The sequence below is a fragment of the Nannospalax galili genome, unplaced genomic scaffold (assembly GCF_000622305.1).
Source record: "Nannospalax galili isolate Female #2095 unplaced genomic scaffold, S.galili_v1.0 scaffold1063, whole genome shotgun sequence".
Lineage (NCBI taxonomy): Eukaryota > Metazoa > Chordata > Mammalia > Rodentia > Spalacidae > Nannospalax > Nannospalax galili.
The window spans coordinates 133,003-149,312 of record NW_008349483.1 but is presented as its reverse complement, the minus strand read 5'-3'; the positions used below and the strand labels follow the sequence as shown (position 1 = coordinate 149,312).

At 39.7% G+C, this 16,310-nt stretch overlaps 1 protein-coding gene across 2 annotated transcripts in view; it reads left to right on the top strand.

Moving 5' to 3' along the window:
• Amph (amphiphysin) overlaps positions 1-16,310 on the top strand; it is a 287,017-nt gene that overhangs the window by 165,531 nt on the left and 105,176 nt on the right. For both annotated transcript variants that reach the window (XM_008846954.1, XM_008846953.1), the window contains exons 4-5: positions 9,582-9,676; positions 13,221-13,316. In XM_008846954.1, the coding sequence (XP_008845176.1) occupies positions 9,582-9,676; positions 13,221-13,316 (191 nt within the window). The remainder of the gene's footprint in view (positions 1-9,581; positions 9,677-13,220; positions 13,317-16,310) is intronic.

Below are 16,310 nucleotides of genomic sequence, written 5' to 3'. Positions count from 1 at the left end.
AGTCTTTACAAGATACCCCAAAGGATATAAACCAAGAAGAACAAGAGGTTTGACCTTATAAATATGCAAACAAGTGTTTAAAATTACCATAATTTTGGCAATATAGTCAACGAAATTGAAACAAGATATACAAAAGTTAGTAAGAAACATAAATGGAGATTAGTTTCTTTTTAAAAATGAGTAAAATATTTGAAGAGAAAATTAGCTTCAGGAGAATTACCCAGGAGAGGCTGAAACAGGATGATCACGAGATCAAGGCCACCCTGGACAACTTAGTGAAACTCTGACTTAAAATCCAATTTGAAAGGGGCTGGGGCAGGTGATGCAGTGGTAGAACTGCTTACTTGGCGAGCTCAGCTGAAGACCAGGGTTCAGTCCCCAGCACTGGAAAAACAAAAACAGTCCAAAACCCTCTGATGGACGTGATGTACAAAATTCTTATTCTTAGGAATTGCCAAAGATTATTAATGAAAATAAAGCAGGAGATGCTATCACCACCCCTCTGAACATTCTGTAGCATGAAAAGTTTCTCTTTAAGATAGCATTTTTTTTTTTTTTTTTTTGGAGAAGTTTGGTAAAAGCTTTTAAATGAATATCCTTTCACTTTTTCTCAGAACTTTTGACATAGCACTTCATTTCTAAAAAACATTTTACTTATTAATTTTCTTTTATGTGTATAAGTATAGTGCCTACCTGTATATAAGTGTACCTGTGTCGTTCAGTGCCCTCGGAGCTCAGAAGAGTCCATTGGATTCTCCTGAACTGGCGTTAGAGATGGTTATTAGGAGCCATGTGGGTGTTGGAAATCAAACCTGAGTCTTCCACAAGAGAAGCCAGTGCTCTTATCTGCTAAGCCTCACCATTTTAAAGAATGTATTCACAGTTCAGTATGACTGTGTAAAACTGATTATAAAGATACTGATAAACAATGAAATACTGAAAAGCTTAATAATAAAAACATAGTGATAATGATTAATGGAATTTATTTTATTTTATTTTTATTTATTTTTTGTCTTTTTGAGACAGGCTCTCTCTGTAGCCCCAGCTGTCCTGGAACTCACTATGTAGACCAGGCGGGCCTCGAACTCACAAAGCTCCATCTGCCTCTGCCTCCCAAGTGCTGGGATTAAAGGCGTGTGCCACCACGCCTGGCTTTATTTTTAAACAAAAAGGTAGGTAGGCATTTTACATGACAGGTACACACTTTTTTAAATTAAAATATTTTATTTATTATTTTTATTTTTTATGTGTGTGAGTGTATTGCCTGCATGTATATGAGTGCACCCATGTCGTGCATTGCCACAGAGGTCAGAAAAGGGCTTTGGATTCCCCTGGAACTGGAGTTAAGGATGGTTCATAGCCGCCATGTGGGTGCTGGGTATTGAACCCGGGTCCTCTGAAAGAGCAGTCAGTTCTTTTAACCGCTGAGCCATCTCTCTAGCCCCATCAGATACACACTTCTAACACTCATGAAAATTCTGTGAGACAGGTACGTTTATTGCCTGAATTTTCTAAGATTTATTTTTATTTTAATCATAGTGCCTGTGTGTTTGTGGGTGTGTTTGTGCACATTAGTGAATTGTCCCATGGAGGCCAGAAGAAGGCGTTAGATCTCCCTGAAGCTGGAGTTACAGGGCAGTTGTGTGGTGCCCAGTGTGGGTGCTGGGAACCAAACTCAGGTCCTCTACAAGAGCAGTATGTACTCTTAATCACTGAGCCATCTCTCTAGCCCCTATCTGCATTTAATAGATAAGAAAAATGAGACTCAGAAGTTAAGTAGCAAGGCCAAAGTCACTGCTTAGTAAACACCATATACAGTACAAAGTCGTTGTCTTCCCTGTACCCTTGCTTTTATCTACTTTCTTACACTCTCTTTAAACTTCATCACTAATAATAGAGCATTGGTTTCAATAGTTCTAGCTCAGCTATACAATGAAATAATGGCGGCTTACTTCCCTATTCCCTTTAAAAAATATACCTATCTATCTCTGTATCTATCAATCTGTCTATGTATCTATCTGTCATGTTATCCATCTATCTATCTATCTATCTATCTATCTATCTATCTATCTATCTATCTATCTATCATCTATCTATCCATCCATCCATCCACCCACCCATCAATCAGTCATCTATCTATCATCAATCGTTTGTGTGTGTATGTGCATGTACACAGGTGCAGATGCATGTGGAGATCAGAGGACAACTTTTGGAAATCAGTTCTCTCCTCACTGATCCTCCTTCTTAGTCTGTATGCTAAGCATTCACTTACTTTGTGTTAGTCTTTGTACTAAGATTTTAGGCATGTTACCTGTTTATAACCTTCAAGATAGCCATATGATAAATGTCATTAACTCTATTTTACATTTTCAAAGAAATAATGCTAAGAGAATTTAATCACACAGATTTATGAAGCTCATAATTAAGTGCTCCAAAACTAACTTTAAGTATAATTTACAATAGTTCTATCTTCTACATAATTCTATATAATTTGCTCTATTTCATGTCATAATACAGAGAGTGTTGTGGGAAAAGACTGGCATCATTCTTTTCTTTAATATAGCCTAGAAAGGGAATCCACTTGATGAGGCATCAGCTCCAGAGAGAAGTTGGGTAGCATATGTGCCTGCCTCCTGCTCCTGATGGCCACATCTCTGTGAGGGAGAAAGGATTGTGGGCTCCCTCCTCCTACTGATGACTGAGCCATATTATCAAGTTATACTCTCCAAACCAAGTTCTGTGTTGAAGTTACTTTGGCCAAGATGGTTCAGATGGATGTTTAAGCAGATTCCTACTGAGTTTCTCTGAGCCCTTCCTATGTTATTGTGATCTTCAGAGCTGCTGTGGACTAGGCTGAATTTCCTGGAGTTATTTGACTGGAGAGTTCTTCTCTCTTTGCAAAGTCTCATGAAATATTACTAAAGTTCCTCGGAAAACATTTTGTTTTGGGGAAAACACTTAAACACTAGACATATGCATTAAGTAGATCATGATTGCCTTTGGAAAATATGAGGCCAATATTTGCTTTCACAGAGAACTCTGCTGATAGTTACCATAACACATTTAACATCATGCCGCATTTTAGCAGCAACACAGAGTGAGATCTGGCCCTGGGGATTCCTGGGACCTGAGGCAGTTTTGGGAGAAGCATTGTGTTCCTCTCTCTAAAGTCTGCATTGGGTTCTCTCTAAAGGGCTCAGCTTCTTTGCTAAGCACCTAACCAACGCTCTGAAACAGAGGTTCTGTGAAATTGAGTTAAATGAATTATACTCTCCATCTTATCAGTGATCTCTGGTTGGCAGTCACCCTGAAGGATTTTATAATTTCGTACAACTGCTTACCTCAAGTCATTAGCTAGTTGACATTTTTTTTTTTAATTAAAAGAAGCATTTCATTGCAACAGCATTAACCTATTCAATAACATTTTTCTGGTGAGTATTCAATTTTTAAAAATTAAAAAAATAATTTTTTAATATATAATAGCTAAGTAATTGTTTATTCACTTAGAGCTATTTACTTGTCTTTTTTAAGGCTATTTTTTTTAATTAAAAGAAGCATTTCATTACAACAGCATTAACCTATTCAATAACATTTTTCTGAGCTAGGGTACATCTCTTTCAAAATTGGCTGTACATTTCTAGGTTTACAGATGAATTATTACGCTTATATAATCTTTTACTCATTATAAACTCTATAAGACATAAAATTAAATGAGGTTCCAACGTTTAAAAAAGATCTCCACCTCATTAGTTGACATTTTTAATTCTATGAAGATCAGGAGATTAGATTAGGAATGGTCTTGCCAAGGATCCAGAAGGAGAGCACAGGTAGTCACTTAATGATTAAGTATGATCAAGGAAGAGCTTGCTGTTGGAGGGTCAGCTCAGAGGAATAGGAGGCAGGATGGAGTATGAGAGCCTAAAGAAAAAACTAAACCATCAAGGTACAGGCAGAAAAGTGAGCTGGCTTGTATAAAGAAGGGTTGTATGTCTTGCTATCTTTATTCTATCAGTAGGGAGGGAGTCATTAAGTAACTGAAGTTAAAGCAATAAAACAGAAGGTCAAATTAGTATTTCAGAAAAGGGGATATCGAGATTGTGTGGCATTTAAACTAGAGCAAGTGATTTATTAGACCACAAGATTTATCAGAAATCAAGTCCAACTGTTGAATAATAATAATTGTAGCTAACACTTATTGATTTTGTGCCATATACTGAATTGAGCTTTTTGCATGCATTGTTTCATGCAATTCTCAATACGTTATAACAGGTGTTAGTTTTATTTATTGATAGTTTACACTTTGGAAAACTGAAGATCAAGATGATTCGTGATTTGCCTGATAAATCACACAGATGGGATGTAATGGATCCAAGATTTTCACAAAGGCTGACTGATTGCAAATAATAGTCTTAATTTTTATGACATATTGCCTCCAAAAATGTTTTTATAAGGATGGCTGACATTTGAAAGTTTGTTGTGCCAAGTGCTTTGCTAAACTGTTTCGAGGGTCATATTTCACTTGTCTGAGTGGATGAGAAGGAAGCGCAGGGCAGTGGGCAGGAAGGAAGGCACTGTACTCAAGAACTGGTACACTTGCTGTGTGTCAGTCACAGGTTTAGACAAGAAAGTTAGGAATTTGTTTGGGCATGTGAAGTTTTGAGGTACTGTTAAGACAGTCAAGCGATGGTGTCAAATGGGTGTTTGGAACTGGGAATCAGTAGCATGTGGGTGATCTGGAGGCCAGATGCACATACAGCCTGATGGATGTACAGCCCAGCTCAAGTGACATACAATAGGTGTTAGTGGTATGTCACTTGTGTGCACACAGGGCCCAAGGGCTGGGGTTAACTGTTTTCGAGCTATGACACCATCTGCCTGCTGTTTTCCATTCTTTCTCTTATTCTTGCGATATTTAGAGAAACACTTCCCTGTTTTCCTCTGGGCAGTTGCTGACTTCTTAAACATCAGCTTTTAAGGACTGGGGCAAAGCTGCTAGATCCGCCACATATTTTAACATTATTTTAATGGCTTATTGGGGCTGCTGGTTATTGTCATAACATTTAAATTTATGCTAATTGGGGCGGGGGTTGAGACAGGGTCTCACTATGTGGCACTAACTGGCTTGGAATTTGATATGTAGACAACAGTAGACTTGAACTCACAGGGATCCACCCTCCTCTGCCTCCCAAGTCCTAGATTCACCATGCCCAGCAAATTCATGCCACTTTAAACTAAAGCATACTCCCTGAGGCTGTGCATGCAAAGAGCACTCAGACTGCAGTGAACTATGTAACAGGCTTGAAGAAGCTCCTGAAGTTGGCTGTAAATGGAAACTGAGGGTGCTTTATTAAATGAAACACAGAAAAGGACTTGGAAAAGGCCCAGAATTGTGAAGCGGAGAAGAGGTGCCCATCCAATAGAAAAATTAATAATCTTATATGGGATGTACTGTAGCTGCCGTGCAGACTTGACAACTGCTAATTGTTTAAAAATAGTGTGTGTTAGATATTGCTAAATGCCAGAGGTAGCATTCAGCATGATTTCTGCCTTAATGTTGGCAAACTATATTGACAGGAAACTGGATTTTAGCTCTGAGCTCTTTTCTTTTGTTACATTCTGTCACAAGAACAAGTTCTTTGTTTTAGTTTTTGTGCTGTGGGGCAATTTATAAGGAAGAGAGACTTCCTTGGCTCGTTGATGTGGAGGCTGAGAAGTCCTGGATCAAGGTCCACATCTGGAAGGTTTCCTTGCTGCATCACAGCAGGGCAGAAACATCCCTGGGCAAGAGAGGAGAGGAGGGGACAAGATTCTTCAGAAGACCCTACCCTATGATAATATGCTGCCTCAGTACCAGCACTGATCCATTCATGAGGGCGAAGCCTCAGGCAGCCTCCTCTTACAGATCTCACATCACAACAGTACTGCACTGGGGGTATTTAAATCATCAACTTGTGGAGACACATTCAAACTGAAGTAATTCTTGGCTGTTTAAATCTCTGAAAGTCAACAACAACAATAAAAAGTTTTTTTTTAGAGTACAGTGGTGCACACCTTTAACCCCAGCTCTTGGGAGGCAGAGGCAAACAGATCTCTGTGTGATTGAGGCCAATCTGGTCTACATATGGAGTTTCAAGCTAGCTGGGGCTACAGGGAGACCCTTCCTCAAAACAAAATCTCTGCAAGTCTTCCTGCCCCTTGGAAGCCGGGCTTGTGCTTGCTCACCCAAATATCCACCCACCCACTTTCTATGGACTCGTATCTTGGAAGCCATTTCTATGTTAAAATGGCTTCTTTCCAAGTTATCCATTGCTACGTAAACACACAGTAATGGATAGTTATTTTTGGCTACTAATAGACTTATTGCTATAATATTGTGCTTTTAGCATCGATGAATAAAAGTCTTATATAATTTTAAGTGTGTATTCTGTCAGTTTTTCACCACAAAGGTCATTTGTCTTCCAATGATGTTTTCCCCACTTTTCATGATGGACCTAGCTCCATAGCTATTTATACTTTTTGTCAGACTTAAACAGAAATGCAAAGAAAATGTAAGGAGCCTTTGGGCATCTGAAATATAGAAGCAGATCAAGTGGTAACTAACTTTTGGCATGAATTTGAGGGGTACATTTCTTTTTTAAATGTTTTATTGAGTTATACCCCCTTCCCCATTGGTACCCTCCCATAGCACCCACCCACTGGAATTCATGCATTTTGTCGTTTGTGTTAAGGCCTATCTAGTCAAATTACTTTCCCCAGACATCCCTCAGTACAAGTTCATCCACTGAGGTCTAGTCAGCCTGTCTAGAGTCCCTTCCTTTAAGAGGATCAGCTCTTCCTCACCCAGCAGTAAACAGCTGCCAGTAGTTCTTCCACTAAGATTAGGGCCAACTGCCCCTTTCCACAGTTCTGTGCTGAGTTTTTGTCTGCTTGAGTTTGCATGGGTTTTGTGAAGGCTGATACCATTGCTGTAGGTTCATATGAGCAAGGTCTCAGGAACCTGTAGGACTTTATTTCTGTATGGTCATGCACCTCCTCCCTGGCTCTTACAATCTTTCTGCCCCCTCTTCCTCAATGGTCCCTAAGCCTTGGGTGGGTGGAGTTTAATAATGGAGTCTTGTCCAAGGACCCATACTCTGCAGACTCTTATTCTCTATACTTTGGCTGTTTGTATCCTTTTGTGTTCATGACCCTCTGTTACATGAGGGAGCTTCATTGATGAGAATTGATAGATGAATTAGTGTTCTCTCTACCCCTTGTTCTACTATGGTCCATTCTCAGGTGTAAAGGTTGCATTGTAGATGTGTCACTTAGGCTTGGGCAATTCACAGACAATCTGTATGATTGGTTGTGGAACTCTGTAATAATCTCAGTCTGTTTCAAAAGAAGCCTCTTCAATGAGTGGTGACTGGGATACTTGTCTGTAAATATAAGGATCAATATTTTGCAGATACTAAGAAATTACATTTGTCTAGGGATTTTCTCTAAGATCTATGACCTCTCTAACCTTGTGGTTTTTAAAAAAAGGACCCATGAAGTCTAATTTGTGTTCCCTAAATGCTTTCAGGTATGGGACTATCACTTGGAGTCTGGTCAGTCTACGAGGCATCACACCAGTAAGGCAGAAGATTCTCAGCCAGGGCTGAGCTTCCTGGCCATCTCCCCCATCCATGCAGGATCCCTGTCTTGTTGGGTTTGCACATGTCTTGTGCATATTGTCATAAGCACTATGGCTTCCTATGTGAAAGTACCCTTCCTGTGCTGTCCAAAGGACACAGTTTCCTTGTATTCTACTGTCTCTTGCCCTTACATTTTTTCTGCTCCCTCTTTTGCCCTGAACATTGGAAGGAAAGGGTACAGTGAATGTGACCCACTCAGAACTTAGCACTCTGTAGTCTCTTATTCTCTGAACATTGACTAGTTGTAGGTCTCAGTGTTACTCACTATCTGTTGCAAGAAGAACCTTTTTGGGTCAGAGTTGAGAGATGGAGATAACAACAAATCATTATGAGTCACTTTAATACTATGCCTATTTAGCAGAATGATAGTAGGTTCTCGAGGGGTCCATTTCTTGGCACATAATTGCTTGTACCTGGGTTGGGGTGAATAGCATACCTAGGATAGTATAACCATCACCCAGGATAATATAACCTCAGTGGTGACTCATCCTAAGAAAAAGTATTCTCACTTGCTTGGATTTAAGGATGGACACAGGTTCTGTACCTCCTTCAGCTTTTATGCACCTGTGTGACTGCTTCATCCCCAAAGACTGAGCATCAGACTTTTCCTACCTGACTCTGGGGTGTGTAGGCAAGTCTCTCATCCTTGTGGTCCCCCCACCTCACCGAGCATCCTCAGTCATGCTTAATGTGGACTCTTAACTACATGCTTCTTACCTCAAGTGGCTCTGAGGCACATCCAACCTCCAGGGGGAAAGGACCAAATGTCTATGTACCATTATCAGGGAGTGTCAAGGGAGATTTTCTATGCCTGTATAGTGAAAACGTATGTTTAACGATCAAATTAAATGCTGACTTTCAGACACATTCTTCAAGGTTACACTTCTCTCATCTCACATTTCTTCTAGTTTGTCCTTGCTGCATCCAGAACCATCTTCTGCCCAATGAGCCTGTGGTTATTTCAGTTCACAAAAGGTTTTGATCTTTGATTCCTTAAGTATTCTCTGCTTCCCCTTTACCAGCTCCTTAGTGATAAAGGCTTGGACACTGGCTCGGCCTGGTACAACCTTCAGCTGCTGCTTGCATCATTCTGGCTCCATGAGCACCTTCCATGTGGATCCAGCCTTTGCATCTTAACCTCTGTGCTGTACAAGGCCTGGGTGCTGGTGCGGGTGAGGAAAGGTGACTGGGAAAGCTTTGGAGATAGCCCTGTGCTGCACCCAGGAACTTCATTTCCTTACTATTGCTAATAAGCCAACATTTGTAATTTACCAATTTGTAACAAAAATTCCATTCCAGAGTCTCAAAAAGGACAAGCTTTCTGAAAAATTTTATTTAAAACTGTATTCATACTTTTTAATGATGTTGGAAAACAAACAATTTTTGTCTTTTTTGTCATTAAAAAATTGTGTCACTTGAATTGTAACCACTTTTTTTTTTTACCACTTTAAAGAACTTTATTATTTTAAACCTCTTAACCACCTCCAGCTGTTATATCCTGAAGTCCTATTTATATTGTTTCTGCCTGCCTCAAAAATACTTTATTTCTTAAAATCATTCAGGATTAATTTTACATTTAGAATTTTTCAGCTTACAGAGTGTTTTGTTCCATTCCATTTAACTAGTAAGTAAAGCACATTACTGTTGTAGTTCTTAGAGTTCTCTGAGACTCAGTGTTTGCTATCATCGTGAAAGTAATACAAAATGTGCATTGTGATTATGTAAGTCTTAAAAACCATCAAGGAAAGATGTGGGTGTGGGTTTAAGTGGCACTTGTGCTTTCACAATTGTTTGTTAAATATTTAGCAAATGCTAAAGATTTTTGTGTCACTCAGCAGAGCAGGGGAGAACAGGGCAGTGCCTCCCCCATATGGTGTAACCGAAGTTGCTTTTCTTCAATGTCAGGCATGCAGGAGGCCTCGATGAAGCTCACTGAGTCACTTCATGAAGTCTACGAGCCAGATTGGTATGGACGGGAAGATGTGAAAATGGTTGGTGAGGTAAGAACTGGGTGGCAGCACACAGGAAGCTTGGGATGGTATCTTAGGACTCCCACTGCTCAGCCCACCAACCACCTTACTGCTTCAGGGCACTGATCACAAAGAGAGTCTAAATGCAGAAAGCAGCCTGGAGTTCTGTGCTATATCATCTTGACCACATAGTGAGAGGAGAAAGTGATTATAAAACCATTGAGTGCTAGAGCAATGGCTCAGCTGTTAAGAGCACTGACTGTTCTTGCAGAAGATCCCAGTTTGAATCCCAGCACCACATGGTAGCTAACAGCCATCTATAACCCCAGTTCCTGGGGATTTAACACCCTCTTAGGTCCTCTGTGAGCATTGCAGGAAGTGGATGCACTTACATACCTGCAGGCAATACACTCATACACCTAAAGTAAAAAAAAAAATAAATAAATAAAAAAATAAAAAAAAAATGAGTAGCTATGGTTTAAAGACTGCTTTTCTTCAAAATAACAATAGCATTTTACTGTTCCATACGATAGGTTGTAAAAACTCATTTGTAGTGGAGCTTTATTATAGATGTAATATTATGAAGAAATTTTGCCCTTTCATTCCAACTCCCCTTCTAACCAGCCCTCCTTGAATGCAGATGTCAGAAGACCATTCATCACTCTAACACAGCTAGACCATCTGCTAATAGAAATTGAACTTTAGGAGCTGGAGAGATGGCTCAGCAGTTAAGAACACCTGATTGCTCTTACAGAGGACCCGGGTTCGATTCCCAGCACCCATATGGTGGCTATGAACTATCCTTAACTCCCTCACACACATAAAATGAAAATACTAAATAAAAATATATTTAAAAAAGAAATTGAACCTTAAGGCAGCTTTGGCTTGCCCCCACATCCAAAATGAAACTTGTAGTTCAGGGTCACCTGGCCTGAGGGAAATGAGCAGATCCGTAATGCTGCTTTGCAGAAAGCAGAGTGGGAAAGACCAAGAATGGCTTTCTAGTACCTTGGACAGTTCTTCATGTCCTTCAGAAGGTTAGGAGAAGAATTGTACCTACTGAGAGCGTGCTTGTAGACTTTGTGTACAGGTCCCCTAGTCAGTGCTCAGAGCAGGTTATGATCACGGGTGTGTGCAAGCTGCCAGGCTGGGATGATATCCCTTTCAGGGTTCTTTGTTGAAGCAAAGAGCTGTTGTTTGTCCTGTTGCCATTTCAGGTGAGTCATTAAACTCATGAGGAACAGAAGACCCGAGATAATGTGATGAACTGCACATCTCTATAGCCTTTGGAAAAGTCCCCAGCAAGTCCCAGGCTACTGAGTGACAGTGCCGAAACCCTAATGTCGATCTTCATGATCTCATTAGACTGAAATGAAAATGGATTTATCTGTGAGATAAAGCTCTCATTGTACCTATCCCATCTTCCAAAGTTTTTCAGGATATAGATTTGGCAAAATAATTTCCACATACCATTTTCTGATGCGATCGATTATTAAGTAGTTGTCTTACATTTTCCCCAATATAAACATAACGTTGTTGTTAAATGCTTATCTTACTTTGCACATTTCTGACAACAGTGTGCTATAAAAGCTCCTCATAAACAAGGGCATTTTAAGGATTTAATTGAAAGGTATGTTTCTACCCTCAGAACACTATACTCTTTCTTTCTGTATATAGCAGTGCCAATATTGACTCCTAATGAAATGGTTACTGTACCTCCTCAGTCCCTATGGCCTCCAGGACCTTTGGACCATCAGTTCCAAGTGCAAGCATGGCCCTGGTCCTTTGGATGGAGAAGCAACTGAATATTGCATATTCATAGGGTCTACTCACATAAGAGATGAGCCTTTACCTTCTTTTATTTGTATAAAATTCTCAAATTGGGGGTTATAACAGCTAAGATTACTTTTTGAAGTGCAAAAAGGAAACAATGCAAATTAAACTCGTTTTTGCCATTTTCTGAAGCAATTTCATAGCCCAAACTGGACTCAAACTCACTATGTATCTGAGGCTGGTCTTGATCATCTTGCCTCTACCTCCCAAGTGCAGGAATTTTAGCTCTGTGCCAACACACCCAGCTTTAAACTTGTTATTTTAACAAGATAAGAACTTATCTTGGGGGCTGGAGAGATGGCTCAGTGGTTAAGAACACTGGATGTTCTTGCAGCAGACCTGGGTTTGAATCCCAGCACCCACATGGCAGCTAACAACTGTCCTTAACTCCAGTCCCAGGGGATCCTCTGCAGCATTGCATGACACGGGTGCACTTACCTACATGCAGGCAATACACACATACACATAAAAGTAATAATAATTTAAAAAATCATTTTTATAAAAAGAACTTATCTCTCACATAAACATTTGGAAATGGCATCCCAGGTGTGGCACGGTAGAGTCACAAGCACCAGGGATGTTTCTCTGCCAAGCCTAGCCTCTCTCCTTTAGGTTCTAAGGTATGCTCTGACACTGGATGTTAGCTCTCATTGCGTTCTAGTCAGCAAGTAGGATGGGGTCCTGCAGATGAACTCACTCCTTCCTTTGGAGGGCACTTCCTGAAAATTCATCCCACTGGCCAGAATGTGATCACATGTCCACACCTGGCTGCAAAAGAGTCCGAGCAAAAGAATGTTTGCCCTTGGCAGTTTTGTGCCCAGCTGAAGTTACTTAGAAGAGAAAGAGGAGACTAGGGACTGAAGACCAGACTCAGCAGGCCCCAAATGCAGTAGTAGTGAGAGAAGCCTGAGGTGGTGTTGTGGTGAGCCTGCGGTGCCTGAGTTCTGGGAAGCATCTACTTTGTCTACTCATTTAACCTGGGAAAGTGAAGTTTTGGGAGGTTTGGTTTCCCAAAGTTAAATAGTTGGGGTATTAATTCTGCTCTGGTGAGGGATTCTGGTGTAATAGGCAGATCACCAACTTTGAAAAGGAGATAGAACTGAGTTGAGATTTGTGTCTTTAATATATAAACAACATGACATTACCCAAGTTATATGGCATCTCTGGATTTCAGTTATTCTGTTCTGCATGTTGGTATTAACAAGTCATTCTTTATAAAACAATTGCCAATATCAAATTCCCTAACACACAAAGTATTTAGCCCAGAACTTGAGGCAATGACCATAGTTAACAGTGATGGTAACTGATGAGGTTCTCCCAATGTGATAGAACTTCATGTTCACCCTGTAGAGGCTTTGGCCGCATTGTGTTTGTTTCTGTTGGGGTTAGTTCTGATTTCAGCCGTTGCTTCAGGTAAGCTAACTGTCTTGCAGAAACTCATTTAGTTCCTAAGTCAATCTACAGGGATCTGGGAAGCTTCTGAAACTTGTACATTCTTCAGTAACTTGGGATCAGGAAAAAATATTTTTAATAAGACAAGCTCTTAACTTGTACTGTCAGTTAGAACACTAGCCAAATTGCCTGAAAATTTTCTTGCATTCTAATTAGTTCATATTCTGTCTTCTAGTATTTCAGCAGGTGTCACTCATCATCAAGTTTTAGGGTTTCAAATATTTTAAAAGTTTAGTGAAATGTATCTAATTGAAGCTATCCAGTCACTGTCTTTTTATTTCCCTTTTAGAAATGTGATGTGTTATGGGAAGATTTCCATCAAAAACTAGTAGATGGGTCCTTGCTGACACTGGACACCTACCTGGGCCAATTTCCTGACATAAAGGTATTTCTCTCTGTGTGTAGGAAGGGAAGAACTGAATGGTCTCCTACAGGTATTAAAACATGGGAATGATCAGAGAATTAAAATCTTCAACCTGAAATGAAAGATATTTTTGGTAACTTTTCATTTATTTAATCATAGGATTTTTGTTCTATTCCTATTGTCATGAAATCTAGCTACAGAAATCAAAGTGCCGCCTCAGCGGACGACTTCAGTGTTGCTTTCTTTCCAGGTGTCTTTTGAAGTCTGTAGATACAAAATCATAAATCAGAGGTACCAAAACTTCCACTCCTCATTATAGTCCAACCTTTTTTAAATGTAGCATTGGATTATTTCATTAAAATCAATGGTGATCACAGAAGGGAGAAACTTGACTTTAAAAATAAGGAAAAAAAACCTTTGATTGTTTACTGTTAATTTCACACGTGGTCATAGTTCACTTGGGTAGTTTGTGCTCCTTGAGATTTTCAGGTTCACACTGAAAAATTAAGATATCAGCATTTTATATTCATTTGCATCTAGATGTAAGAGTAGTATGTTGAAGATAATTTATTTGACTCTTGGGCCCTCTACAAGGGTAAACATAGAAATGAAGGATTGAATATTGTACATTTGGAATTGACATTAGAGGTAAAGATGTTTTTAATCAATTTTTAATTTATTTTTTATTTTATTTTTATTTTATGTATATGAGTGTTTTGCCTCCATGTATATGCCAGATGCTTGCAGAGGCCAGAAAGGGGCATCAGATCCCCTGGCACTGGAGTTATGTATAGTTTTTATCTGCTATGTGGGTGCTGGGAACTGAACTGGGGTCCTTTACAAGAACAGCTATGCTCTTAACTGTTGAGTCACCTCTCCGTCCTCAAAAAGATGGTTTTTGAACAAATATTTGGGTACAACAAATGTGTAGCATTACCACCTATTTACTTCTCTGCTCAACGTGGAGTGCAGTAAGAGGCCTTTCAGTAGGGTGAGGACACCACAAACCAGCACATCCATGCACATCTGTAGTATTTCTTTGCACAAATTCTACTTATTTCGACTTCTTTGTACTCACAGACAAAGACCAGGACACCAGAAAAAAATGTACTGGCCTTAGTCATAAGACTTAGTGAAGTTCTGTAGCCAAAACAACACTCAGACCAGTGACTAGTTTTTCTGTTCCCATAGAACATGAATAAGGTTAATTGGCCAATACAGAAACTATTTTGGGAATCCAGGGGCACTGGGCAAGAATGGCAATGGATGGAAACAAATCTGTTACTCTTGATGGCCAAATACTGCAGGGAAAAAATATGAATGATACCGTCCCAGTGACAGCACAGCTGCCAGTAATGCTTTCCTGTCTTTTCGTCTTCCTTAACTCTGTGTTGACGTCTACTTGATAGACAGTCACCTATTTATTGGCAGGTAAGGGAGAAGACATCCCCTGAAGTTTTCAGGTTCTTGTGTTCTAGAATAAGAAATTAGACAGGGGACATGTGAATAGTGATAGAAACAGAGACCATTCATTAAGAGAGGCAGCACCTCCAAGCAAGCAAGTGGGACAGAGAGCTGGGCAAGATTAGGAACTCATAGCACCTATACTGAGCAGACTGGACTATTTGTACAGCTGTACAGCGTTTTTTCTGTGCGTGCTCTGCTACACGTGAACATTGGTAGGAAGGAGTTTTCAGTCTTTTTCTCTGTTGTTGCCGTATTTCACGTGCTAATCCTAATGTCTCACACTTGACCATACTCTCCTGCCACAACTCACTTCTAAGAACTGTGGTTCCAGAAACCTTTGGTGGGGGAGGGGGTACATATCCTAACAGGGGCTATGAAACTCTTCCCCCCATTCATGTATCCAGTGGAGAAGATGCTTTGTTTCTCCTGGCATAGGAGTTGGCTAGAGTAAAGGAGTTTAATTAGAAACTATCAAAGTTCAGAAGAAACAAATATTACAAGATTAAAAATGCAGTGTCTACAGTAAGAAATTGTCTAGGGATGTGACAGACATAGGCTTTTCTCTAGGATCTGTGACCTCTCCAGTCATGTGCATTTAGTATGTTTACAGTACCACCCATGAATTCCTTCCACTGAGTGGGCCTTAATGTAATTAGGCAGCTGTTGATTATCCCCAAGATAAAAGTGCCACTACTGCACCCATAGTGATAGTTTGCTGCTCAGGTCATTGTTATGGTCATTAGGTTTTACAGCTGGGTTAGACCATTGATTGGCTTTCTCCCTTAGCAACTTGCATAGCGTCTTCTGATAGTATGAGAGCTAGGCTTCAGGGAGGAGGCTTCCAGGTCAGTTTAAGCTCAATTTCTCCAATTTCAATTGTATGCCCTATCTCCAGCAATGGGGTCTTATCTTCAAGTTCTGGAGGCAATCAAACATACCTCCCCCTGAGGCTATGGGAGGGTGCCATCTGGGAAGTGGGTGTATAGTTGAATGAGATGGTTTGGGATGTTCTGTGTGATACACACACACACACACACACACACACACAATATCAATAAATTTTAAAAAAATGTATTATATTTGAGGAGGAAGCATGGAAATTTACGTCATGTTAATTAGTATAGGTGATAAACATTACCACTGAAATGTACCCGATGACTTTATAGACATTCACAGGTTCCAAGGATTCAAGTGCAACTGATTATGACTAGTAATAATCATATACATACAGATTAGAGATGCATGTGCCAACATCTCAGTAGCAAAAGCAATGAGTCTTTCTGCTAGGAAGAATATATTCTAAAATAAAATGGAGATCTTTTTAAAAGGTTAAATACTCATTCAATTTTGTGTCTTACAGGGCTTATACTGAGTTCAATATTGTATAACAGTATTAACTCAACTGTGAACCTAGAAACTTGAACCCCCTTGTGAAAGAGATGTACTCTTGCTCTGGAGTGTTACTGAATGTGTTAAAGCTGTAATAAAATGTTTCTTCTAATTATGTAGTTATTAAAAATTTTTAAAAAATGAGAAAAGTATGATCTA